This window comes from Lampetra planeri, chromosome 13, assembly GCF_965212315.1.
Source record: "Lampetra planeri chromosome 13, kcLamPlan1.2.h2, whole genome shotgun sequence".
Lineage (NCBI taxonomy): Eukaryota > Metazoa > Chordata > Hyperoartia > Petromyzontiformes > Petromyzontidae > Lampetra > Lampetra planeri.
In genome coordinates this window covers 12617473-12645132 of record NC_136119.1, presented here as the reverse complement: position 1 = coordinate 12645132, position 27660 = coordinate 12617473, and the positions used below count along the sequence as shown (strand labels likewise).

The window sequence follows — 27660 nt, the reverse complement described above, 5'->3', positions numbered from 1 at the left end:
CCCCCATTCGCCATGCACCCGAGAGACGGCTCCGGTCGTATCGATAGGTCTTGTGATTGAACGTTATCATCCACGATTCTCGCAGTCTCGTCGTCTCGGGGATTTGCTACTCGTATCAATCGTCAGACTTCGCCAGCAGGATACAGACAGGGAATGGAGAATGCGTAACACACAAGAAATCACTCCAGCACTCGGGACACGTCTAATCTACGTATTTTAATAACAATGTCAAAGTATCAACCAGTGTCTTAGGGTAACTCGATACATCTGTGGCAGCAATTCAACAATACAATGAAAAAAAACTCGCCTAACGAAATGCGCGCAACACACCACCAGTTTGTATTAAGTAGGAATTTCCAAGGCTCCAATGTGCTTCGGTTCAAAAAGTTCAATTGGTGACGTTGTAGGTAGAGCAAGTGACCTGCCAGCAAGGCCAGATCGCCTCCCCTCTCAATGCGAACATGCCTTTCTCTGCACAGCTGATGTGTGAGTGTCACTAATCTCTGCTGCTGCTGCTGCTGCTGACGCACTCGGTCCACAATCGCCCGATGAGGCTGCAGTCGGCCGCTCTGGCCGGGCCTGTGCCGATGGGCGGCTGTTTGCCCTCCGGCGCTGCTCCCGGTGTCACACACCGAGACTTCTCAGTGGCACTCGGTTAAACATCACGCAGCATCCACAGGGAATCGCAGCGTCACCTTGCACTCGACCTACAAGTACAGATGTAAATGAACCTCGTGTGCGAGGTTGATATGGCGCTCCCTGTCATGAGCACGACCATCGCGACGATGCAGTTTACCACGATTCAATAAACGAATCCGATCATGACCCTTTCCCATTCCGATGACGTACGTGTATCAATTCCGTTCCGATCCCGTACGTGATGAGAACGGAATCCGAAGTACAAGGACATGCGGGAGGGCGTGTGGCGCCAGCGGTCGTGGAGTACGGTCGTGTCGCTACAGTTCTCCGCGGTGAGTACGACGTCTTTAAAAACAACGGCGCTATGCCTCTTTAAATAAAACGAATCGCTCGCGCGTTCCGAGATTAAGCGGCGAATGGGACCACCACACCCTGCAACTTGCAGACGTCTCGGAACGAGAAAGGGGGTGAAGTGTCCTCGACAGTGGCGACTCGACGTGTACGGGGTGCGAGCCCAGAGCTGTGCACGATCCCCAGCTCAGCAAGAAGGGCAAGGAAGGGGGGCTCAAGACTCCACGAGCGTTGTTAACAATCCACGTGCTACGTACGGCGCGAAAGAAGTTCAACGTGCATACGTACATGGAGCGCTCAGCTCAACGCGTGTGTCTAGAAGCGCACATGAGAAAATGAGTTGTATAAACTCGTATTGCATAGAAAATAGTCGATGCTCACACGCTCTGCCTTCTGCAGTAGCCACACAGATGTCAAATTTTACGAGCAGCCCGATCGGAGCTTGCCTGGTGCAAAAGCTGGGCTGTGCGCTCCAAGCTTAAATCGGAATATCGGGCCTCAACCTCCCAGAATGATTTGTTGACCTTTGACCTGTACCGATCTCAAACCCAGGCCCCATGGCAACTCCCTTCCTTGATGTATAACACTCGGGGGGGTGTTAGCCGGAGGTGAGCCCACGAGACAAAAAGTCACCACGCCACAGGCTTTGTAAATGTCCCCATACCCGATGGTCGTCCTCCTTCCCACAAGATGTAAAACGATCCTTTGGTTGCGCGGGGGTTGAGGAGGTGAAAGGTCGGGAGGCCCCACATCAGGTTGCAAAAAGCAGATGCCCCCACACACCTAACGGGGCACTCCCGGCCACAATGAAAACGTGGGGTTATAGATGGAGCTGACTTCAACGGAGGTATACTCCAAAAACAAAACAATATTTCAATAGGCAGCCATCACAATTCCACTTTCTGGAAAAGGCACACATAACAACAGAGTTTCCGCCAAATTTTTACAGATAAAATTTCCTCAGACAGTTTCCACTTACAGTGAACTCGGACCGTAGGTCACATGAATACTTGTCACTGCTTCCAGAAGATTGGAAATGTGAAGAAAACGATGCCACGCAGCACAAAAATATGCTTCCGACTGCAAACCCATGTCACACGTGTCATCGTAATCATCTGAGACCATGATGCTCTCCCCCCCCCCTTGCCACCCTGCCCTCCGACCCCTCCCTCTTACCGCTATCCACTCGGCATTCAGGTCACGGGTCAGTGCCCACATTAGGCTGATGGTGCCCCCCCCCCCTCTTAGCCACGCCCCCTCACCACCCCACCCCAGCAGGCCGAGGCTGGGTCACAGCTTCTGGTTGGCGAAAAATTCCTTGGCTTTGCCGCACGTGGGGTTCACGCAGAGAGGGCAGCGCAGGCCCAGCTGCCGTGAGCACGTGCTGCCCGACTCCAGGTGCACCTTGACGAGGTCGGCCATGGCCTGCAGGACAAGGGGGGTCGGCGCAGAGAGCGTTGTTACTCTGGACTTGACCCAGTCCAAATGCCCCGGGTGCACGAAGCCAAGTTCAAGAGGTTAACAAGGTCAGCCGAGGGTTAAGACGTGGCCACAAGGCGCCAGAGAGGGGGGCGGCCGCTATCGCCGATAAGACAACATCAGTGCGAAGGCCGCCACGCATCTGAAACCATTGGGATTTGACAGCACGTCAGGGGCCGCACTAAAGGCCACCAGGGGCCGCACTAAAGGCCACCAGGAGCCGCTAGTGACCCGCGGGCCTTGCGATGAAGACCACCGCCACAACGGCAGGCTTAGCACGACAGGCCAAGGGCAGGATGGAGCGACTGTGCGATGAGCGGGGCGAGTACCTCGATGAAGACAGGGTTGGCATTGAGTGACTCCGCTCTCCTGATGTTCTCCACTCCGCACTGCACGACAACACGAGCCGGGAGGACGCAGGGTTAAAGCAACAGCTCCTACCTCGATAGCAACGTGTCACCGCCAATTAGTGGCGGATGGCGGTTGTCGTTGTCGCTGCGGTCGTTGTTGTTGTTGTTGCTGCACGGGCGGTTAAACGGCGGCACGACGGCCGGCACGCCGCACTACGGAGCCCCGCTACCCGAGGTCCGTTCCCGGGCCACGGCCGACGAGACGCGCGAGCGGCGGCGGCGGTGTGGCGATGCCCCCCCCCCACCCCCACTCACCTCTCCAGCGAGCACCTGCGCGTACTCGATGTCCAGCTCGTGCAGCGTCTCGATGTGGTCCGTGGTGAACGCGATGGGCACCAGCAACATGTGCCGGTTGCCGCGCTCCGCGAGCCCCTTGATGGTGGCGTCCGTCTGCGGGCCGAGCCATGGCATGGGCCCCACCTGCGAGGCGGGACGACGACCCCCAGCGTCACCCACGACGACGACCCCCAGAGGAGGAGCGGGAGGAGGAGCGGGAGGGTGACTCGTGAGTCGAGGGCCACGAGATTTGAGCGGAGCGGACCCCGCGGTTCGAATAGAGCACAAGGCGGAATGGAAGGTGGGTATCGGAAAAGTATTCGAAGCTGCACTAAGGGTGCGGATGACCTCGGTCGTTGTCACCTATCGCTCGCCGTCAATCCCTTCAGGGATGACCACATCCCCGGACCCACAAGGGAAAGGTGGAATTTCCACTGCTGGATCAAGGCTGACAAGAGGAGCGAGAGGCACCCTGCACGCCTCCCTGGAGCACGGGGACACCAAAGCGTGCCCCGAGATGAATCGACCACTGCTCTGGAATTCTTACAGCCACCAGAGGCATCACCTCGTGTCCTCCACCAGAGGCATCACCTTGTGTCCTCCACCAGAGGGCATCACCTCTCGTGTCCTCCACCAGAGGGCATCACCTCGTGTCCTCCACCAGAGGCATCACCTTGTGTCCTCCACCAGAGGCATCACCTTGTGTCCTCCACCAGAGGCATCACCTTGTGTCCTCCACCAGAGGCATCACCTTGTGTCCTCCACCAGAGGCATCACCTTGTGTCCTCCACCAGAGGCATCACCTTGTGTCCTCCACCAGAGCCCGACAGAGCCACCCTCAGGCTCCCAGCGGTGCCAGCTCAGCACTCTGAACTCCTGAGTCACCGGGACACCTCTACTTGTTTTATTATTATTATTATCACGCTTGTTCACTCAGGAGAGCCTCGGGACTCTTATTCACAAGGATCCTGCCAAGTTGATAATTGGTTTTTTACCCTTTTATCTGCCAACAAAACTGACACCTTTTTAACAATTCTTTTTACTGGCAAATGAGGTTCCAATGGTGTATCCTGCCAAGTTGTTGCAGCATGGAGCGATGTTCACTTTGTGCGATCCCAAATTGCGTAATTTGCAAGTAACATCTCATCGTTTGGATGTTTTTCGTCCGACACCGGTGACATTGCGTGCGGGGTTTTCTTTCATCTATGGGAGAAAACCGGAGGAGCCGGGAAGAAACCCATGCAGAACAGGGGGGAGAGAGAGATAACACACAAACTCCGAGCATGTAGGCGCCCGAGTCGGCATCCGAACCCAGGCCCTTGTTGCTGCGAGGCAAGCGAGTGCACCACTTGCGCCACCCTGCCACCTAAAAAGTAAAACAAAAGACAAATCCGCCAAACGCGCCGCGCCCGTGGCCGCCAGCCGGCTGGGGAGCGAACGCAAGGAGAGCGGCGTGCGCGCACCGCTGCGGGGCACGCGGGGAGCACTCGCGGCGATTTCACAGTGCGGGCATCGCCGTTGCACTAACTCGACAGGGGGAGGGGGAAGAAGATATGGAGGGAGGGGAGGGAGGATAGGGAGGGGAGGGAGGGGAGGGAGGGACAAACTTCAGCCGGGTGGTGAAGCCTGGGCTCCGCTTGAGCATCGACAGAACTCCACCGCTCAATTAGCAGCGCTGCTGTCTCGACGCGAGGGCGAAAGCGGCGATTGATTTTTATTTGGTATTTTGGTCTTTTGGGGTTGTATTTTTTTTGGGGGGGGGGCGGGCAGGGTGGGGGGTGTTTTCTGTTGTTTTTGTTGTAAACCCAGGGGGTGTGTGTGGGAACCTAACGAGGCCCGACAGGAGGGATGCGCGTGGTCCCGTGAGTTTCCAAGGGGACCTTTTCGGTGTCTCGCATCCCAATTAGGCGGAGCGCGGCAAATGGCCGATGTCACAACACGGATGCCGCCGTGACGTGACGCCCGCCCTCCTTGCTAGCGTTCTCACCTGTGGACAGCGATGGCGGGGGGGGGGAGGCGTGGGCGGAGCGGCCGATCTCAAGAGCGGCCGGGATTTTTCTCTCCTCCACCCCCGCGCTCGTTAGAACACGGCGTTTGAAAATTGTCCGCGCCAACGTTTTGATTTTGCAAGCGTCCCTCCGCTGCGTCTCCTCGCCGACCGTCCAAGGCGCTCGCCGGCAACGTTTTTTGCGCCACCAGCCTGGGACGGCTTTACGGGTGGAGCTTTGTCTCCGTGTCTTAATGGCTAGCGGCGGTGCAGCGGTTGTACGCACCGCCGCTGCGAGCCCGGTGACCCAAGTTCCATTTCCGCTCACGACCAATGACGGTGGGCGAATATTTGAAGCGGGCGGTGCTGGGCCTCTCCTAGATAGACTCGGCCTCACGCGAGCAGCTGGGGCGGTGTGTGGTAACCGTCAGCATTCGGGAGTCAGAGGCGGCCGGGCGTGGTGCTGGCCACCCACCCCCCTTTTGCGTGCCGTGCGCAGACCTTTGTAGACGCTCGCTAACAGCACTCGCCCCAAAAGTCTGTTAAGGCTACACTATCGCTATTCGTGTGCCAATTAGCGTGCATTGTGGCCTCCGAGGAAATAATATTGCTCGCACAAATGGCTTTAATAAAAAATTAAAAATACAGTCCTTTGTCGATCCATTGCCGGAGTAAAGGCTGCGTACACCCGTCAAGGGGGTTGCGTGAACCATACTTCACCACGCCGCGGCTTGGTGAAGGGAGTGGCTCGGACCGAACTCGTTCACCGGTTTGACGAATTCTTTAGCGCAATGCGACGCTAACTAACGGCGGTGCGGGTGCGCCGCCACAGTTGGCGGTGTAGGAGCAGTGGGGAAGCACCGAGACTCTGAGTCGGCCGAGAGCCATCGCCACCACACCCATCGGTGTCGAAACGACGGCAGGACACTGGACGGCGGAAATCTCTCACGGCATCTGGGTCGGTTGAACGCAACGGAACGGGCACGACTGATAACGACGAAAGATAACGCATTTCACAACAACCTGGGGCGAAACCCCATGCCCAAGCCAGACACGCCGCTACCCACAACTTGACAGGCCGCGTCGACGGACAGCCTGAACTTGCTGCTGCAGCGGCGGCCGCCGCAACGGGGGTATTGTGCTCACAGCGTCGCGCAGTAGAGGATCAAACCCACGGCATGAAATACACAGTTACGACAGCTTGAGCATTGCATGGCTTCATCGTATTTTTACAACAGGCCACTGGAAGTTTTGGCGACATCGACCAAGGTTGCCTCCGCTGTGGCAGAGCAGACGGACCTCGCAGTGAGACGGTTCCGGAGTTCAATTCACGCTTGAGGATCGAATTGGCCCATCGTCCCTTCACGCCTGTGAGCAAAATAGCTCATCTTCTTGGTTCTTTCGGTAAAGTCACGTAGAAGGGAAGTAATAAAATAATAAAAATAAAACATAATAAAACAATTCTCACTAATAAAAATAAAACATAATAAAACAATTCTCACTGAGAATTGTTTTATTATGTTTTATTTTTATTATTTATTACTTCCCTTCTACGTGACTTTACCGAAAGAACCAAGAAGATGAGCTATTTTGCTCACAGGCGTGAAGGGACGATGGGCCAATTCGATCCTCAAGCGTGAATTGAACTCCGGAACCGTCTCACTGCGAGGTCCGTCTGCTCTGCCACAGCGGAGGCAACCTTGGTCGATGTCGCCAAAACTTCCAGTGGCCTGTTGTAAAAATACGATGAAGCCATGCAATGCTCAAGCTGTCGTAACTGTGTATTTCATGCCGTGGGTTTGATCCTCTACTGCGCGACGCTGTGAGCACAATACCCCCGTTGCTGCGGCCGCCGCTGCAGCAGCAAGTTCAGGCTGTCCGTATAAAACAATTCTCACTGAGAATTGTTTTATTATGTTTTATTTTTATTATTTTATTACTTCCCTTCTACGTGACTTTACCGAAAGAACCAAGAAGATGAATCCCTGCAGTCACGAAAGCTTTAAATCGAAAAGCAAAATAGCTGTTATGAAAATACCCAATAAAAATGTATACTTCTTCCGGGATGGGAGATGATACCGTGCAGGAGAGAGGAAGCCGTGGGTGCTTCCTGACGACGCAACTCGGGTTGCGAAGCTACTATGCGCGGCACGACGCAGCACGGCCTCCCGCAGCGTATCTCTGCGTCCACACAGCCTCTCACAGTACTGTATCTGTGTCCCCCGTAGCGCCGTCTCGCGTTGCCAAGCGCCCCGCCACTCACCTTCGACTGCCACACCAGGCGATACGGGTGACTGAAGTTGAGCTGCTCCATGACGCGCTGCACCGTCGCCGCCACCTCCTGCGGGTACGGGTCTCCGCGGTTCACTACCTGCGGCCCGGACGGGGTGGTGGGTGGGCGAGAGGATGACAGTCACGCGACCGGACACCAGGCCCACTGCGCTGCAATAGCTCTTTGTCAGAAGCGAGCTGGCTCTCACAAATGATAGCTCAGCAAAGTGGCTTATCAACACGTGGAAATTTATAGCAGCCAAATACTCTTAAAAGGACGGTGATTCTACATGTGGAGGGAAAAACCGGAGGACCTGGAGAAAAATCCACGCGACCACAGGGAGAACACGCAAACTCCAAATATATAAGTATCGTTCAGGTGGGGATCGAACCCAACGACCTCCCCTGCATGGCACACTGGTTCGTGCGCTGCGTTACAAACCTAACGAACAGGGTTCGATTCCCGGTCACGACCGCCATCGGTTAGCGAATGATCTCTGAACTCGTCCTGGCAACGCCCTTCAACTTGAGACTCAGCCTTGAGAACGAGTAGCTCGTGCGGTGTGTAAACATCAGCACGGGAGAGACAAAGGTGTCAGGGCGCGGTCCTCGGCCACATCACCCCCTGGCGCTCCGTAGGCGCTCGCTCGCCGTACTTGCCACAGCGGCCCATTCGTGGGCCACGCGGGACCTCTGTGCCGTCGCTCGTGTGCCTCTGTGCACGCGTGCGAGCGCCGCGCGTGTCAATGTCGCCGCACGTACAGACATGGGCAGCGAGTGCGCCGAGAAGAGGATGACCACGTCTCCCCGGACGTCCGCGGGGAACTCCTGCAGCTCCTTCTTGATGTGGTCGGAGAAGCACTGTGGGGGGGGGGGGGGGGGCGGGGAGGGTGGAGACTCTTGTGAAGGTGAGAAGCATATTGAGTCGACGCTGACAGCGGTTCGATCGACAAGGCGTTGTCGCTCTCAAATGAAAGGGACGACTCCGGCTCATCTCGCTCTGCCGGAAGAGACGCCGCGGACCGCGGAGACGAAACACGCACAGAGGTGCTCCGCTGCTAGGCAACAGCGGTGACGTATTTTCTCTCTCGCTCTCTCTCTCTCCCCGTGCTTCTCTTTGATCTGGTGTTTGTAACGGTCAGCCAAGCGACATCGTGTTTAACCTCGCACTTTGACGGAGAGAGCAAGATCAAAACGTAAGCGGTGCTGAATGAACCGGTTTTATCGACCCCAGAGGGATGATAGGCCGAGTCAACCCCCAAACAGGATTTGAACTGGCAACCCTCGCGTCTGTGAGCCACCTGGCCACATGCAGTGGGGCCACACATCCACCGACTACTGGACATCCGTGAAAAAGAGCTTTATAGCTCATCGGATTCCTCCAGTATAAACAAATATTCTGATTGTGATGGGACGGCACTCTCCTTTCCCTGCTGGCGTGCCCGAGTCAAGGGTGTAAATTCCACAATCCTCTGGCAAGTGCCAGTCTATCCATACCACACAGGGGGTACGAATCGTACGGCCCATGGCTTTGTTTCACACGTGAAAGCCACGCCCGCACGCAGCCCCCACCACTGACTTCCATAAAAAACATCCTACGCACGATATTTATCCATCTCCGCTTGCATTTTAGCCACACAACCCGGGCGCAGGAAGGTCATATATCTATCCGAGCTGGCACCACCGCACTTGTAATGTGAGGCAGGCAGGAGGGCGATGGGCACGGCCCCAGCGTGACGCAGACGAAAGTTTAGCGTCAGTCACACGTGTGACTGACGCTAAACTCCTCACCACCAATGCATTGCACCACTCGGCCTAACCCCCAGCCAGCCAGGTGGCCGAGCGGTAGAGCGAGCAAGCGACTCACAGTCGGAAAGGTTAAAATAGTTGGGTGGGGGTCTATTCAGCCCATCATCCCTTGGGGTCGATAAAACTAGTATCGCTTTGGGGGATAAACTCTCCCCCATCGTAGGAATGAGGAATTTCCACCGCTGGCTTAGGGCTTTAAACAGGACATGACCACCACCTGTGTGATTTAAAAAAAGCCTCCCCCTCCACCAGACCAACTTCCCACAAAGTGGCATCTGGCGTGCAGAGGTTGCCGAGGCGATCGTCGTTAACTGCGAGCCGACCGCTCTCACCGCACCGCGCCCACCGCACCGCGCCCATGGCCACACACCAAGGGAGCGCGATTCTGCCGAGTCGAACCGGCACCGGGGAGAGAGCGATTGTACGATTGAACGATCGAGCAAGCGAGCGATCGAGCGAGGCTCACCTTAACGAGGCCGGGATGCGTGGGCCAGCGGTCGATGACGCTCCACGCCATGCGGGGCGGCGTGCCACGCTGCTCGTAGTGCCGGTAGATGGCGTTCAGGCTGCTCCCTGCACGACGACAAGCCACAGACGCAGCGGGGCGCACACACACACGTGTCACGAGCGGTACGCACGGGGAGGACCAGGCCTCGATTGGGCCCCCCCGCAGCGTGGGCCTTCGTTATCAGCTGTGGTGGACACCTGTGGTGGAGCAGCTGAACTGCGGGTAATGTGGTGGACACCTGTGGTGGAGCAGCTGAACTGCGGGTACTGCGTGAAGGCCACCGCCCGCTGGATGCCGTCGCGCTCCATCTCCTCGATGGTGTCCTCCGTGAGGGGCCGCACGTAGCGGAAGCCGATGTAGAACTTGTGCGGCGCTGCCCTCGTCGGACACGCAAAGCAGCAGCACCACTGTCACCACCACCATCAACATCGTCAACTTCATCAGCATCAGCATTATCACCGTCAACATCAACACCATCAACACCATCACCGTCGTCACTATCAACACCATCGGTCACCTCCATCAACACAGCAATGTGCAGCGGCTTCAGATGCAGTTGCATTTAGATGCTAGAGGGACACTCGTTGTGATCTCTGCAGGCCACATTGTTGCAGGTTGTTATATACGTGTGTAATGATAGCAAGTGTGTGTGTGTGTATGTGTTGTGTGTATGAGTGTGTGTGTGTTTGTGTTGTGTGTATGAGTGTGTGTGTGGATGTGTTGTGTGTATGAGTGTGTGTGTTTATGTGTTGTGTGTATGAGTGTGTGTGTGTATGTGTTGTGTGTATGAGTGTGTGTGTGTATGTGTTGTGTGTATGTATGTGTTGTGTGTATGAGTGAGTGTGTGTGTATATATAACACGCGCTACGTTTCATGGGCACGCAGGATCGCGAGACTAAAGCACGGAGCCAAAGCAGAGTGTCGCTCGAAAGCCAGACGAGACAGAAGCGGCCCTTAAGTGCCTCCTATGAACTCAGCAACCCGAGTTCGATTCCTTGCCACGGGTAACTATCGGTGTGAAATATCTGAAACGGTCCTGGGCCTCCCCTAGGTCGACTCGTCCTTAAATCACACACGGTGCGGTGTGGGAACCGGTGTTTGGCCACGGCAGTCCTTCGTGTGTGTCGTCACACCGGTATTAATAGGTGCTCGCTAACGGCACTTGCCCCAAGAGGCTTAGTCACCGAACAAAGACGTGGCCACTGCATCGCGCGGCGCTTTCAGATGCGCTTCTGCAGCCGTCTGGAGCGCTCTTCCTTCCGATATTAGGAAGCCGCTGGAGCGTTGCACTTTTAAATCATCATCGAGATTGAGAACTCATTTCTCTAAAACCGATTGTAGTGTTTAGTTTGTTGTCCTTCCCCCACACCTCCGATAAGCCATGGTTGGCTACGAACGGCGCGAAAAAAGTTCAACATGCATACAAGAATCTGAAGGCTACACGGGCATCTTTGAGCGTTTACATAAACGGGGATTCCGTTTCAAAGTTCACGCCAACGTCTAAACGCCTTGCATAACACCTCTGCGGAGCAACGCTTCTGCCTCAGGGTGAGGGTTTCACAGTGGAAGAGAATGCAATGAGGGAGGTAGCCGTTTACAGGCTGCCCCGATGAGCACACCGACGTTCATGAAACAAAGCGTCGGGCGATATCAGCGGTGCACAAGGGCGGACAACGACGCGGTAGCGGCGGCGGCGTCCGTTGATGACGCCGTGCGCGCGAGTGGCCTTGTAAAAGGAAAACAAACTTTCAATAGGTGAACGTTTCAGGCTACGAAGAAATTACGTTTTTCTTTTCAAGGCAACGCTATTAACTGTTTAGGTTTTTTTCGCCCACCGTTTACCAAGTATTTTTGACACACTTAACATTTGTATTTTTAATTTTAGAACCGTTTGTCAATTACAATCGAGCAGCGGCGACGAAACTTGTTGGCACGCTCCGATCCGGCCCGTACGAGTTCGATTACTGGCCACGACTAACATCAGTGGCATAAGAGATATCCGACTCTTCTCCTGGGAGGCTTTATTCATCAACCCACAGCGAGCAGCACGTTAAAGAGTGGTCAAACAATCGCGTCGATGGACAAGAATTTGGGAAGGTGTTCATCCAGCAGTGGATTGACAGGTGATGTAAACTCCGATTTATTTATTTGTTACAAAGTTTAGCGCAGCATCTCAGCGGCGGTGGCCGGATGTGCCCGCAATGCCATCAGCCACCTTGGGGCCGGCTGTGCCCCCCTCTCCACTTGAGTGTGTGTTTAATTGTATTGGATTAACACAACCCGTTTTTGCACAATAACGAATGGGGGGGGGGGCATCTTCCTGATCAATTCTGACCATGAGATAATCCAATTCACAGATAACAGGATTGCAGATAATTGCCATTTCCACTCTAATTTCCCCCACGGTGAACCAAGAGAGCCCTTTGCTATATAATATCTCATCAACAAGGGTGACCGAGATAAAACCAAAAAATCATCACCATTAGCCAGTGCCTCTCCACTGCTGCACGACAGGCCTCTCCCCATGCCACTCCGACCCCCATTGTCCCACAATGCTCACTCCTTGACACATCTCAGCACTCGGTTGTCCTCTCTCATCAGGCACGTTCGCTCATTTAGACGGCCATCCCGTCGCCCGTCGCCCGTCTCGTCCACCTGTCCCTCGTCCCTTCGAGCGGCGTGTCCCGTCCAAGCCCGCCGACTCTCTCCAACACTCGGCGTGATGCGGCGCCTGGTCCCAGGTCCTCGCTTCCTGATTCTTCCATTGACATTCCGTTCATTCTTTACCTCAGTTGCTCCCGTCCGGTCGCGACCTCTGAACTCGCCACCCTCTGAACCCCGAGACGTCGTTTTACTGCCACTGCCACTGCCACTGCCACCTCCCTCCCCCCTCTCTCTTCGCTTCCCTCGGCCTCCACTCCGGAGTTCATCTCCCCTCTCGTCTCCCCCGCCAGCTGCCCTCACGACGCGCCCTGCCCCCATTCCCACTCCCAGGTTCCTTCGCTCACAACGGCAGCATCGTCGGTCAACGCCCCCGTTATCCTCCTTACTTCTCCATTCCTCAACGACATCCCTTCGACTCACTCCTGCACGGTGACAGCACGGCCGCGTTTCACCGCAAGGGGCGGTGGGGGGTGCAACTCAAAAGGATGCTACAGGAGGAAAACCATAAATAAACGCGGTGAAAATTGTAAATCAAACAGACTTGGCTGCCGGGCCGCTTTTCTTGGCCTGCAGTCAAACCTTGCACCTTGAAACCTCGACGGGGGAGGGGACGGGGGGCGCGACCCCCTCCGCGATGGGGCCCCGCGCCCTGCCTCAACGTGCAGCTTAGCTGCCTCACGGCTACAGCGAGACTCCCCCGACTGCCAAGCCGGTGATTAAACGGCAGGCCGTGTCGCCCGCGGTCGACAACGCTCAACACCCTCTGCTTTGCACGATCGCGCTGCGGATGCCAGCTGGCTGACATGGGTGCCTCGAAGATCAAAGCCATCGCCTTGTTTTTTAGTTTTAATTACAGTCAGTCCTGCTATAACGCTGCGCGTTGTTTTCATAACGCGAATTGGATACAATGCGATGAACGTATGATTCACTAACACATTTTTGTATAACACGGATACGAATTGGATATCACGCGATTGAACGATCGGAGGAGCTACGTCGCGAGAGTAGGAATAAGCAGTCGTGCAGCTGCTCCTGCGTAAGATCGCACGAGGCGGGATGCTGCTGGATGCTTCTAGATGGTACCCACACACGCCTCAGTCTTTGTTTCGGCCTGCGTACGCATCTCTCGTGTTATCGCGGAATGTGCTTTAGCCGACATTCAGCAGTGGATAGATACTGGCGAATGATGGACAAAACCAGAGCAGATTTTTTTCTCTCCAAATTTGGGATTTTAGCCACGTATGTACGTGTGTATGTATGTTGAACTTCTTTCGCACCATACGTAGCCAACCATGCGAAGCCAACCTATAATTTTTTTTTTCCTTTTAGGGCAGTGCTATTGACGCACATTTTGCGTGGTTTGTTGAGCCAGAGGCGGCTTCCCGAAATCAAACCCAGGACCTCGACAGTTGCGGGACGGTGTGTCCGGGCGAAGCTTCAGCGCCCAGACTCACTCAGCCATCTCACCTTGAATGCGTTGATGATTCGGTTATTTGGCTCATCAATCCTCCTGACCCAGCGGGTAATCCTATTCACGGCTAACCTGGTTAAGTCGCTTATTTCTGAACGGACATGAACCCGGCAGCGCAGTGGTGTTGGCTCAGTACTCCCCACGTGGCCATCGTGAACCCCATGGAGCCATCTGGCCACCTCAATGTCACCGAGTCTTTAATGTCACCTCCTATCGGCACTTTGGTATCGATGCCCCACAGAAACCGCTTTGTCACGGTGGGTGCCAATCGCTCCTCTGAGTGCCAATGGGATTTCAGCTCCTTCCAAATAAAGGTCTTTGGCAAAGAACGTGGCACAGAAGCTAAAAACAGACTCACATAGGCGTGGAGAGGCCGCGCATTTTGTAAGTCGGACACAGAAAAACCACGTGGATCAGAGAGCGAACGCAACTTTAAGAGACGCCATGGTTACTGTTCGGATTTGCCAGTGACAAAGTCACTCTCCTAGCTGGAGGTGACGACGGCCACTGGACGAGACTGGGAAAGGAATGGCCACCCAGGCGGAGGACACGCCCGGGGGGGGGGGGGGGGTGCAACCACCGCGGGGACGGGCGACAAGCTCGACTCACGCGCAGGTGCAGGATGGACGGGGGTGGCATCGCAAGATTGTTGGCGCCACGGTGGCGAGGAAATGTTTACTACCTCACCCTGGTATACAGGAGGTCGTGGGTTTGATCCCGACCCTGACGACTGTATATTTTGAGCTTGCGTGGAATTTTTCTCTGGGTCCCCCGATTTTTGCCTCCACATTTAGTCCACGTTACTTCATTGAGCTATCATTTGTGATAGCCAAGTCGCTTCTGAACAAAACAGCTACATAGCTCAGTGGGGGCCTTGCCTTGTAAACTGAAAAATAGTTTAGTTTTAGTGATTGACGGCAACTCCTTGGGGAGGCCTTCATCCAGCCGAGGCGAGATCACGGCTGATGATGACGGTGCTGACAGGTGGCACTGACTCTCTTACTACTACATACTACGACCATCATCATAGTTCTGTTATAACATTACTTACTGTGGGCTTTGCTCCGACACGGTGCCTTGTTGCATTACTCACTGCCAGCTATCTGGGGAGGCATTTCTTGGTCTCGTCATATGAACGGCAGTTGCACAATTTCGAGCTGGTTAAACAAAAAAGTCCATTGCGAAAGAGTCCATTGTGTGCTGGGCGTTGTGGCCCAAATGACACGTTTGGAAAAATGTGAAACTGCTCTGAGGATTTAGCGAGGCAGCCCCCGGAACCAAAGCGCCCGCCACTCAGCCCTGCTGGACTGGCTGCCTCTGCGGCAAACCAGCGAGCGGTGGCGAGAGACAGAGAGCGCCGAGGGCTGGGTGTCTCGGCCGTGTCTGATGTTAGCGAGCGTGCATGTGAGCGTGTGTACGTACAAGCGAGCGTGTGCGCGCATGTGTGTATGTGCGTGCGTGCATGACCGTGCGAGCGAGCGTGAGTGTGCGTGCGAGCGAGCATGTGCATGCGTGTGCATGCGTGTGCATGTGAGCATGTGTGAGTGTGCGTGTGAGCATGAGTGTAGAGTGCGAGTGTGTGCGTGAGCGTGCGAATGCTCACCCGAGCCAGGGCACATGTGGTCGAGGAGCCGCACCATGCCCTCGCCCTGGCGGCTCGTCCACAGCTTGATGGGGGAGCCGCCCCCGATGCGGCTGTACTGCTCCTGGATCTTGGGCGTGCGTCGTTTGGCGATCCACGGAGCCAGTTTACTAGAGGGGCACTCGCACACACACGGGGAAGGGGGCGCACACAGGCGGACAGACGGGCGCACGCACGTTACCCTGCCGTTTGTTCCTCGTTATCGCGCCCGTTGTCGTTGGGAGCGGCAGCGTGGCGGTGACGCCCGATGCCCCTCGAAGCAAGAACGCCCTTGGTTCTAATTCGCGACTCGGGCGCCTTTCTGCACGGAGTTTGTGCGATTCCCATGCTCTGCAACGGGTTTCCCATCTGGTGGCCTTTTTGTCATCCAACCAGTCCAGTCATCGTCCGGACGATCAGTCGATGAATCGATTTCTCAAATAATCGGAAAACGCAACTCTCCTTCGTTTGGTACTTGGCCCAACGATACCACCAGGCTATGCGTAGCATCTGTGTGTGCGCGTGTCCACCCGTTACATCATCACCTCTTGCAGCAGCAGCAGCATCATCAGCAGCCACAGCATTATCAGATGGCGCGGGGGCGGAGGGGGTGCGTTAACCCTGCCCCCCTCTCCCAGCCGATGTGCAAATGCGTAAATGTCACCGCAGCATTTTATTCCGACAACATTGGTGATCTTGGGCAACACTGGTGGCACAGGAGCCAAGCCCAGCCCTTCAATCAGCCAAGCAGCCGATCTTAATCACTGGCTGCAGTTGCCACGAGCGAGCGGCGGGCACGCCAGTTGGCGCCGTCCCACGGTAACGGTTTCACGGCCAAGAGACGACGCGTCTTCACGTCGCGTCACGGGACGGGGCGTCACGGGACGGGGGGCGTCACGGGACAGGGCAACACTCATGGCGTCCGGCGAAGGGAGTCTCCTCACCTCTGGGCGGGCAGGGGGATGAGGTCTTTGTCCAGGAAGAGGCGTTTGAGGAAGTCGTGAACGTCGCCCGTTGTTTCGGGTCCCCCCATGTTGAGCAGGAGGATGCCCGTGCGGGGCTTACTGAGGGCACACGGGCGTCGGCAAAGACAACTTTTGATGAACATTTCACGTTTGTACAACGCAGCAAAACGTAAGCAGCATAATAGGTACTGCATATTTTCAGATTAACATGATCCGTTGCAATGTATACGACTACATGTACCTCCCTCTGGTCTTGCCATCTGATAGGCTGACAGTGATGACATCACCTTTGCTCCTCTATTTAAGACCAAAACGGGAAGACTTCTTCACAATTCTGGCTAATCATCCGATGAAGCTGGTTGTAATCACCAGCTAAACGTCGTACTCGAATTGTAAATGTTGTGGGTTTACTCTCCAACACACCGGTGTACTGAAGTAGCAACTAATTGGCACGTTTTGCTTACGTGACAAATCTTACTAATTGGCTGTGTCGGGTGGTGGCGGGTTTACCGACACATTCATATTTACGCGATTGAACCCAAAAAAAAATACTATGGAGCATACAGAGGGTGTCCGCGTGCGGTAAGGGTGAACGGTCCATTCCCAAACACCGAGTTGTGATCTAAGGCAGCAAGAGAGTGGCAGAGCCGAGAGAGAAAGGAGAATATGAAGCAAACAATCCACGTGACCACGGGGAGAACGTATAAACTCCAAACATACAGCAGGTGTCATCAGGGTGGGGATCGAACCCACGACCTCCTGTATACCAGGCGAGGTAGTTAACATCTCGCCACAGTGTGTAGCGGTTATTAAAGTACGACGAGAGCCCATCTCGACTGCTGTCTATTCTGGCAGGACGATGTGTGCCGCAATTATGATGTCCAAAGTCGTTCAAGCGGTGCTCATCTCCTGTTTACAGCTCTCAGCCAGTGATGGAAATTACACATTCATATATCGGGGCTGAGTCTATCCATAGGACAACTACTGTTGACTTCCCCACACAAAGTGGTACTAATTTTATCCACCCTGGAAGGATGATGGGTTGAGTTAGCATCCAAACCAGGATCTGAACTCGTTTTGAGTGAGATCGTGTTGGTTGTTGACACTTTTGCCCAAGACATCACCCACCTTTAAATCACGAACACGTCTACAGGAGTACAGCAAGTAGGCTGCAGAAGCCAGTCTATGCAGGGTTTCAGTTCTGTACCCCTGTTACGTGTGTGCGGGGGTTATTTTTTCCCTAAACGCTCTCGCTTTGCTTCCAGAACTAAAAATACCAAAGAGGAAATGGCCACGCCCTGAGCAGGTTCAGCTCTACGTAAACAAACATTTTTCAACGTGAGAAAAAAACCAAAGCAACGCCCCCCGCCGAGTCTCAAGGTTCGTCCGGGTAAAACGTTCAATGCGTGGAAAATTAATTTGCACACGAGAGAAAACCAAAACATTTCCAAGACAAAACTCTCACCCAACTCAGCTCACACAGCCTGCAAGTCTGTAAACCCACTTGCTGTACTGCCACCTGCACCAACTGACTGCTGAAGTGTACAAGGCGTTTTGGAAGAAGGTGTTGAGGCGTTTTTGGGGAGGGGTAAGATTTCAAACGGTGCCCCTGCGCTGCATTTTGCAGTCGGCACGATGCCCGACGTTTCGCTCCATGCTCTGGGAGCTTCTTCAGGAATAGAATTGAGAGGCTCACGCTCTCCCTTGATGATGCCGCGTTGCCGGCCGCTGCCGTCGAGCGTTTGATGGGGGCGGTCCGACCGACGTTATTGGCTTTCTTCGCTTGTGCGCACCGGCTCATCGTTGCTCGTGCGTACGCGGCGAGACCCGGAGAACGCCGTGCTGAACAAAACCGCGGTACGACCCGAAAACGCTCCGTCAGAGAGCTCTGCTACTCGTCGAGTCGTCTGTCTGAACCGCACGCCGCAGGTCCGACGACCTACCACACTGACTTCGGCGGAGCCTTGGCCTCCTCGGAGAGGGCGGCGACGGCGGAGGGGGCGGCCCTCGACTGCCAGCGGAGCAGCACGGGGGCGGCGCGGCGCGACGCCACCGGCGCCCAGAGGCCTGGGGCGACACAGGGAGAGGGGCGCCATGAACACACGGAGCAAGCTCACTCACGACACACTACACACTAGCAACACGCTACACATAAACAACACGCAGTGCGTCACCGCGACCTTACAACACACTGCACGGCTCACAACATGCTACACACTAACACGACACGCAACGCAGCACACAACACGCGGTCTGTAAACGCGTCCTTAGACGCAACTCGCTCCCACTGCACACGTCATGGCAACGCTGAACAACAAAACGCACATGACGCTCAAATCTTCTCCAAGTTGGGCAAAGGCTTCCAATTGTCTCCCCGGTTGCGACGGTGGCAAGAAGGAACGGAGAGGGAGACGATGATCACCAAAAGCAGCGATGACTGCGGCAAGGAGACCCATGATGCAAACGCGAGGCCAGGTGGGAGAGGCCCAGCGCTTGTGGAAGCCGGGGTCAGCCACGCAGGTCAAGGCAACGACCGGTTAACCCGAGCACTGTCCAGCAATGCTTTGGGCCCTTGAAATCAGCCCATTGGAGAAACCATTGGCAAAGGTTGCCCAACACTCATCTGAGCAAGGGGAACACTTTGACACGCGAGTTGTATTGTAAAATTGTGCGCGCACGCGCACGGCTTAGCGACATGCCATGGATGTATTCCCAGCCACCGAGCGGCAGAGAAGATAAACATCAACCGACGGCGCAACGCAGTGACATGTCACAATGTCCCCCGACGGTGCAACGCGAGTGGAACGCGCACAACACACAAAGATCCCCCACGTCGTCTCTTCAGCCTGTTGGAGTATCAGCACTGATAGTTGAAGCACTGTTAGTTGGAGTATAAGCACTGTTAGTAGGAGAATAAGCACTGATAGTTGGAGTATCAACACCGTTAGTTGAAGCACTGTCATTTGGAGTACAAGCGCTGTTAGTTGGAGTATAAGAACTGTTAGTTGGAGTATAAGCGCTGTTAGTTGGAGTATAAGAACTCTTAGTTGGAGTATAAGAACTGCTAGTTGGAGTATAAGCGCTGTTAGTTGGAATATAAGAACTGTTAGTTGGAGTATAAGAACTGCTAGTTGGAGTATAAGAACTGTTAGTTGGAGTATAAGAACTGTTAGTTGGAGTATAAGAACTGTTAGTTGGAGAATAAGAACTGCTAGTTGGAGTATAAGAACTGCTAGTTGGAGTATAAGAACGGCTAGTTGGAGTATTAGCACTGTTAGTTGGAGTATAAGCACTGTTAGTTGGAGTATAAGCACTGTTAGTTGGAGTACAAGCACTGTTAATTGGAGTATAAGCACTGTTAATTGGAGTATAAGCACTGTTAATTGGAGTATACGCACTGTTAGTTGGAGTATAAGCACTGTTAATTGGAGTATAAGCACTGTTAGTTGGAGTATAAGCACTGTTAGTTGGAGTATAAGCACTGTTAGTTGGAGTATAAGCACTGTTAGTTGGAGTATAAGCACTGTTAGTTGGAGTATAAGCAATGTTAGTTGGAGTATAAGCACTGTTAGTTGGAGTATAAGCACTGTTAGTTGGAGTATAAGCACTGTTAGTCGGAGTATAAGCACTGTTAGTTGGAGTATAAGCACTGTTAGTCGGAGTATAAGCACTGTTAGTTGGAGTATAAGCACTGTTAGTTGGAGTATAAGCACTGTTAGTCGGAGTATAAGCACTGTTAGTCGGAGTATAAGCACTGTTAGTTGGAGTATAAGCACTGTTAGTTGGAGTATAAGCACTGTTAGTTGGAGTATAAGCACTGTTAGTTGGAGTATAAGCACTGTTAGTTGGAGTATAAGCACTGTTAGTCGGAGTATACGCACTGTTAGTCGGAGTATAAGCACTGTTAGTTGGAGTATAAGCACTGTTAGTTGGAGTATAAGCACTGTTAGTTGGAGTATAAGCACTGTTAGTTGGAGTATAAGCACTGTTAGTTGGAGTATAAGCACTGTTAGTCGGAGTATAAGCACTGTTAGTTGGAGTATAAGCACTGTTAGTTGGAGTATAAGCACTGTTAGTCGGAGTATACGCACTGTTAGTCGGAGTATAAGCACTGTTAGTTGGAGTATAAGCACTGTTAGTCGGAGTATAAGCACTGTTAGTTGGAGTATAAGCGCTGTTAGTTGGAGTATACGCACTGTTAGTTGGAGTATAAGCGCTGTTAGTTGGAGTATAAGCACTGTTAGTCGGAGTATAAGCACTGTTAGTCGGAGTATAAGCGCTGTTAGTTGGAGTATAAGCACTGTTAGTCGGAGTATACGCACTGTTAGTTGGAGTATAAGCGCTGTTAGTTGGAGTATAAGCACTGTTAGTCGGAGTATAAGCACTGTTAGTCGGAGTATAAGCACTGTTAGTCGGAGTATAAGCACTGTTAGTCGGAGTATAAGCACTGTTAGTTGGAGTATAAGCACTGTTAGTTGGAGTATACGCACTGTTAGTCGGAGTATAAGCACTGTTAGTTGGAGTATACGCACTGTTAGTTGGAGTATAAGCACTGTTAGTTGGAGTATAAGCACTGTTAGTTGGAGTATACGCACTGTTAGTCGGAGTATAAGCACTGTTAGTTGGAGTATACGCACTGTTAGTTGGAGTATAAGCACTGTTAGTTGGAGTATAAGCACTGTTAGTTGGAGTATAAGCACTGTTAGTTGGAGTATACGCACTGTTAGTTGGAATATAAGCACTGTTAGTTGGAGTATAAGCACTGTTAGTCGGAGTATAAGCACTGTTAGTTGGAGTATAAGCACTGTTAGTCGGAGTATACGCACTGTTAGTTGGAGTATAAGCACTGTTAGTTGGAGTATAAGCACTGTTAGTTGGAGTATAAGCACTGTTAGTTGGAGTATACGCACTGTTAGTTGGAATATAAGCACTGTTAGTTGGAGTATAAGCACTGTTAGTCGGAGTATAAGCACTGTTAGTCGGAGTATACGCACTGTTAGTTGGAGTATAAGCACTGTTAGTTGGAGTATAAGCACTGTTAGTTGGAGTATAAGCACTGTTAGTTGGAGTATACGCACTGTTAGTTGGAATATAAGCACTGTTAGTTGGAGTATAAGCACTGTTAGTCGGAGTATAAGCACTGTTAGTTGGAGTATAAGCACTGTTAGTTGGAGTATAAGCACTGTTAGTTGGAATATAAGCACTGTTAGTTGGAGTATAAGCGCTGTTAGTTGGAGTATAAGCACTGTTAGTTGGAGTATAAGCACTGTTAGTCGGAGTATAAGCACTGTTAGTCGGAGTATAAGCACTGTTAGTTGGAGTATAAGCACTGTTAGTTGGAGTATAAGCACTGTTAGTCGGAGTATAAGCACTGTTAGTCGGAGTATAAGCACTGTTAGTTGGAGTATAAGCACTGTTAGTCGGAGTATAAGCACTGTTAGTTGGAGTATAAGCACTGTTAATTGGAGTATAAGCACTGTTAGTTGGAGTATAAGAACTGTTAGTTGGAGTATAAGCACTGTTAGTTGGAGTATAAGAACTGTTAGTTGGAGTATAAGCACTGTTAGTTGGAGTATAAGCACTGTTAGTTGGAGTATAAGCACTGTTAGTTGGAGTATACGCACTGTTAGTTGGAGTATAAGCACTGTTAGCGAACACTTGTGAAGGCCGGCATGGCGCACGTGGGGGCTATTGTGGTCCGAATCACGCTCGGACACCCTCGTCTCCGCAGCGCTCGCGCTTGCGCACCGCACCGGGTCCTTAGTTGAGACTGCATCCACACAGGAGACTCCAAGGACTGGTCCAGAGAAGCACCGCTGGTGTAAGCGACAGCCGGGAATCACACTCCGATCCTCATGTGAGAGGTGGTGGTGATCATGATGAGGTGGTGGTGATCATGATGAGGTGGTGGTGATCATGATGAGGTGGTGGTGATCATGATGAGGTGGTGGTGATCATGATGAGGTGGTGGTGATCACGATGAGGTGGTGGTGATCACGATGAGGTGGTGGTGATCATGATGAGGTGGTGGTGATCACGATGAGGTGGTGGTGATCACGATGAGGTGGTGGTGATCATGATGAGGTGGTGGTGATCACGATGAGGTGGTGGTGATCATGATGAGGTGGTGGTGATCACGATGAGGTGGTGGTGATCACGATGAGGTGGTGGTGATCATGATGAGGTGGTGGTGATCACGATGAGGTGGTGGTGATCACGATGAGGTGGTGGTGATCACGATGAGGTGGTGGTGATCACGATGAGGTGGTGGTGATCACGATGAGGTGGTGGTGATCATGATGAGGTGGTGGTGATCACGATGAGGTGGTGGTGATCACGATGAGGTGGTGGTGATCACGATGAGGTGGTGGTGATCACGATGAGGTGGTGGTGATCACGATGAGGTGGTGGTGATCACGATGAGGTGGTGGTGATCACGATGAGGTGGTGGTGATCATGATGAGGTGGTGGTGATCACGATGAGGTGGTGGTGATCACGATGAGGTGGTGGTGATCACGATGAGGTGGTGGTGATCACGATGAGGTGGTGGTGATCATGATGAGGTGGTGGTGATCATGATGAGGTGGTGGTGATCACGATGAGGTGGTGGTGATCATGATGAGGTGGTGGTGATCATGATGAGGTGGTGGTGATCACGATGAGGTGGTGGTGGTTTTCTAATTGCTGCCTCCACTCCTGTCTCCTGTGCCTCTCTCTCCATCTCCCCGTCTGTTCCCTCTCTCTCGCTGCTCTATAATCTCTGTAAATGCGTTCTCTCCAATCTCTAACAGTCTCTCCCCTCTGCTCTCTGTTTTCTCTCACTTAAAACGGATCTTTGCCACTCGACTAATGACCGGCAATTTTCTTACGCCTTGCGGATGACAACTCGCGTCCCACAGGCCAGATGTGGTCCACGAAGGCCCTTAGGAGAGGCCCTGCCGAGCTGTGGCCCACCGAGCTGTGGCCCACCGAGCGATGTGGCCCGCCGAGACATTACAAGATACAGACGAGTAAGAAGAAAGATAAACGGGAGATAAGAGAAGCGGAAGATAAGAAACACGTACAGATGTGGCGACACATTACGACATCAAGCCACATGGAATCATGACGTCAGAACCAAAGAGTATAATATATTTATATACTCGAGGAATCCGAGGAGTGATAAAGCTCTATTTCACAATGTCCAGTCGGGGCGCGTCAGAACGATGAAGTCACGTGGCCTGCCAGCACGTGCCCACGGTATCATGTGACAAGGCAGAAAAAAAACTAACTGCACCTACGGTAATTTATTCCAAAATCCCTTGATACGCGAACCAATCGGCCATCGGAGCTGTTCGGAAACCAACCACGCATTATGTCGCTCAGTCCAGGGAACACCACTTTTGGCAAGGTGATGCTGCTTGTTAGCACTTCTACATACATACATACACGCTTCGCCACCCTAAGTGTGGGTGCTGCAAACTGGGCGCGTCAAAGGCAACTCCTCTTCGCTGGCAGATCAACAAAATGGCTCCTTTAGACCCCCGTCAGTATATCGGGCGAAAGTGAACCGTACTTACATTTGCCTGGCCTTCGTGAGGCCAAATCACACGCGAAGTTTGACCCCGTGAGGCCAAATCACACGCACACTTTGACCCCGTGAGGCCAAATCACACGCGCACTTTGACCCCGTGAGGCCAAATCACACACGCACTTTGACCCCGTGAGGCCAAATCACACACGCACTTTGACCCCGTGAGGCCAAATCACACGCACACTTTGATCCCATGAGGCCAAATCACACGCGCACTTTGACCCCGTGAGGCCAAATCACACACACACTTTGACCCCGTGAGGCCAAATCACACGCACACTTTGATCCCATGAGGCCAAATCACACACGCACTTTGGCCCGGTGAGGCCAAATCACACGCGAACTTTGACCCCGTGAGGCCAAATCACACGCACACTTTTTCCCCCGTGACACCCCGACAGACACCCCGAGCCAGGCTTACACACCAACGTGATGGAGGAGTGGCGAACAGTGGTGCTGTGATTAGTGCACCGTGCTACGAAGACCATTGACCCGAATTAGACTCCTGACCACGACTAACATCAGACATGAACTGAGGCCGGTTTTACATGGAGACGGAATGCAGACTTCTGTTTGTTTTATGGGCAACCGAGGTCACCGCGACTGAAAGCTGTGCTCTCAAGCTTTCTTACGCTTGACCGTATACATACCTTGGAGTAAGCTGTTCCATTGACTGGGAATTGGGCCACAAAACGTCCTAAAGCATCCAGGAAAAGTTGCGCGCAAAAATCCCGTTGTGTAACCTGGACAAAGTTATCCACTTAGACGCAAGCCCTGTGCACCCGTGCCGGCCACTCGAGAGCGCCTCTGCTCATTGTGCGGGCCCCTTTTACCAAAGAAAACAGCACCGTGCAGAGTCATCTTGGCCACAGCGGTGGCGGTTACATTTTTTAAATTTGCTGCGGAATTGACCCAGCCGTGTAGCACGGCGTTTGTCAATCCACTTGCCAGAGAGCGTCAGAGACTTAAATCGCCTCGTGCAGGGCGTTTCACCGGTAGCCCCATGAAGCGCGAAGCGGTTTTGAGAGAATCCACGTCGTACGTTGAAGCGAGTCGTGAGAAGTCTAAATGAAAACGGGGCCTCGCCACGCACACCATGCTGTTGTTTGGCCACACTTCACCACGCACGCACAAAGACCCCCCGTGTAGCCTGAACTGACTGTTGGGACAAGTGCTGTTAGCGCACGAGGGGGTGGATGGCCAGCACCACGCCCCGACCCTCTGGCGATGTTTACACACCGCACCAGGTACTTATTTGAGGCCAAGTTGACCTAGGGGAGGCCCAGGACCGGTTCAGATAATCGTCACTGGTTTTGGCCGTGAGCGGAAATTTAACTCGGGTCGCCGGGTTCGCTAACCACTACACCACCGCTCCCCACACACACAAAGATAAATACAAAGATCCCCCGTGTAGCCTTAACAGACTGTAGGGGCAAGTGCTGTTAGCGAGCACCCACACACACACAGGCACACACGCACGCTGGTCAGTTTGGGTTCGTGAAGGTTCGCAGGCGAAGCATAGAAGCGGGAACACGTAAGTACAGTCCAGTAACAGCCCGATTCACGTCTCCCCCACGTTTTACGTTGTCTCCCAAACGCGTCGTCACGTCGTTGTGAACACCGCCACCCGCAACTGCGTCGCCTCAACCCCCGTCGTTTCTCGTTATCCGTGGTCTCTCAGCCTTCGTCACCACCACCCACCACCACCACTATCCCCGGACATCGCTCTGATTTTTACGCCATTTCCATATTCGTCGACGCACATTTCGGGAACGCATCCCCGACGTAAACCGGGGTATTGCCGATCCACCGCACGTGTCCCCCCCCCTCCATTCAATTTTTTTTGTTTTAATTATCCACTGCCGTCACAACGACCCACCCGTTCCACACCATTCACATTCGACACCACACAGCATCGCCGGTTCCGATAATAACCTGATGGGGGGTAAGGGATGTCCCGATAGGAGACGGAGCGATGGAATCGGCTCGCGCGTGGGGAGCGACAGCTTGGGGAGGGCGGCCTTCATCCAGCAGTGGAGCGATCGTGGCCGATGATCCAAGTGAACTTACACCCCCCCCCCACCACGTGAAACCAGTGAGAGAGTTCATACGGTGGAGGTGGTGGAGTTGATCGCGGGGTGTTTGCGAGCGCCTATTAGTAGTGGCGAGTGGGGCGATGTGGGAGTTCGATTCCAGACCACGGTCACCATCGCGAGTGACCGACCGGGTTCGTCCCGTACCTGGAGCTGGCGAGGGCTCGAGTCTAAAACGACTAATCGGCGATTTGTAAAAGTGAGACAAAGGCGGCCGTGCGTGCGTCAACTCGCGTGACGCCACCGACCCCCAACAACAACAACAACGCGTGCCGGCTATGCCCGAGAGGTGCTCGCTCACGCCATTCACCACCAAAGTCACCTCACCACACCGCGTTGTGCCAGGCTAGGTGCACTTTCACTTGCACATCAACACACGTGAGCGCGCGCGTGGTGGCGTCCGGCACGGTGACAAGATGACAGCGCTCGCCTCCCACGGCCGTTTCCGATTCTCTGACAGCCCCCACCCCACCCCCCACCTCCCACCAAGTCCTACAGACAGAAAGCAACAGCGGCGAGAGCTCGAGAGGAGAGACAAAGGCGCGCGGGAGGCTGCTGCTGCTGCTGCGTTCACTGCTCACCTCTGCACACGCGACCCAGCACCGCCGCTGCCATCGCTGAACTGTGATCACGTGGAGCGGCGGGGCGGGGAGGGGAGTGAAGGTGGGGGGCCGGGGGGGCAGCTGAGACCACGCCCACTCGGTCTAACCACGCCCACTCGGTCTAACCCCGCCCACTGAACCCGCCCACTAAACGCAAACCCCGACCCGCTGGCTCCGCCCATTCGGAGTAGTCTCGCCCATTTATGCTAAATACTGCTCAGTGACCCCGCCCACTAAGGGAGACCCCGCCCCACTTATTACAACCCCCGCCCAGTCATTTTTAACCACGCCCACAAACAAGACCATAGCCCAGCCCACAACGGGTAAGCCCCGCCCACACGTGATGCAAGTGCTCCCCTGAGAAAATCATCATCGTGCGAGATGTTAACTATCTCGCCTGGTATGCAGGAGGTCATGGGCTCGATCCCTGACCCTGACGCCTGCTGCTGTATATTTGGAGTTTGCGTCTCTCTCTCATCATCATCACGGTGGCTAGGAGATGTTAACTACCTCGCCTGGTATGCAGGAGGTCGTGGGCTCGATCATGACCCTGACGCCTGCTGTATATTTGAGGTTTGCGTGTCTCTCTCTCCGTGGTCGCGTGGATTTTTTTTTCTCCGGGTCCGCTGGTTTGTCCCTTCACATTCAGAATCAACATAAACGCGTTTAAAGTGTTTGGCTGCTCTACATTTCCGCATGAATAGCCACTTCGTTGAGCTACCATTCGTGGCCAGGTCGCTTATGAAACACATTCCTGCGGAGGGAGCTGGTAGGAACGTTGAGTTTTATAAGGGCACACCACGGGGTGACTAGCCCCTCCCCACCCAGCCCCACCCCTCCCACCCCCCCACCCAGCCCCTCCCTCCCCACCCAGCCCCTCCCCACCCTCCCCGCCCAGCCCCTCCCCACCCTCCCCTCCCCACCCAGCCCCAACCTCCCC

General features: G+C 53.8%; 1 protein-coding gene across 2 annotated transcripts; it reads right to left on the bottom strand.

Annotated features, from left to right (window-relative positions):
• Nucleotides 1-201: 201 nt before the first annotated feature.
• Nucleotides 202-26799, bottom strand: FECH (ferrochelatase). 2 transcript variants are annotated; one of them, XM_078600212.1, is made up of 11 exons: nucleotides 26700-26799; nucleotides 18395-18518; nucleotides 16431-16550; nucleotides 15469-15617; nucleotides 9969-10103; nucleotides 9689-9795; nucleotides 8176-8274; nucleotides 7406-7513; nucleotides 3135-3299; nucleotides 2799-2858; nucleotides 202-2415 (listed from the first exon to the last, which is right to left on the bottom strand). In XM_078600212.1, the coding sequence occupies exons 1-11, from the start codon at nucleotides 26731-26733 to the stop codon at nucleotides 2281-2283; spliced, it is 1236 nt and encodes a 411-aa protein (XP_078456338.1). In that variant the 5' UTR covers nucleotides 26734-26799; the 3' UTR covers nucleotides 202-2280. The 2 variants fall into 2 exon arrangements, with proteins under 2 accessions (XP_078456338.1, XP_078456339.1); XM_078600213.1 differs by having other exon boundaries at nucleotides 18404-18518.
• Nucleotides 26800-27660: the final 861 nt, after the last annotated feature.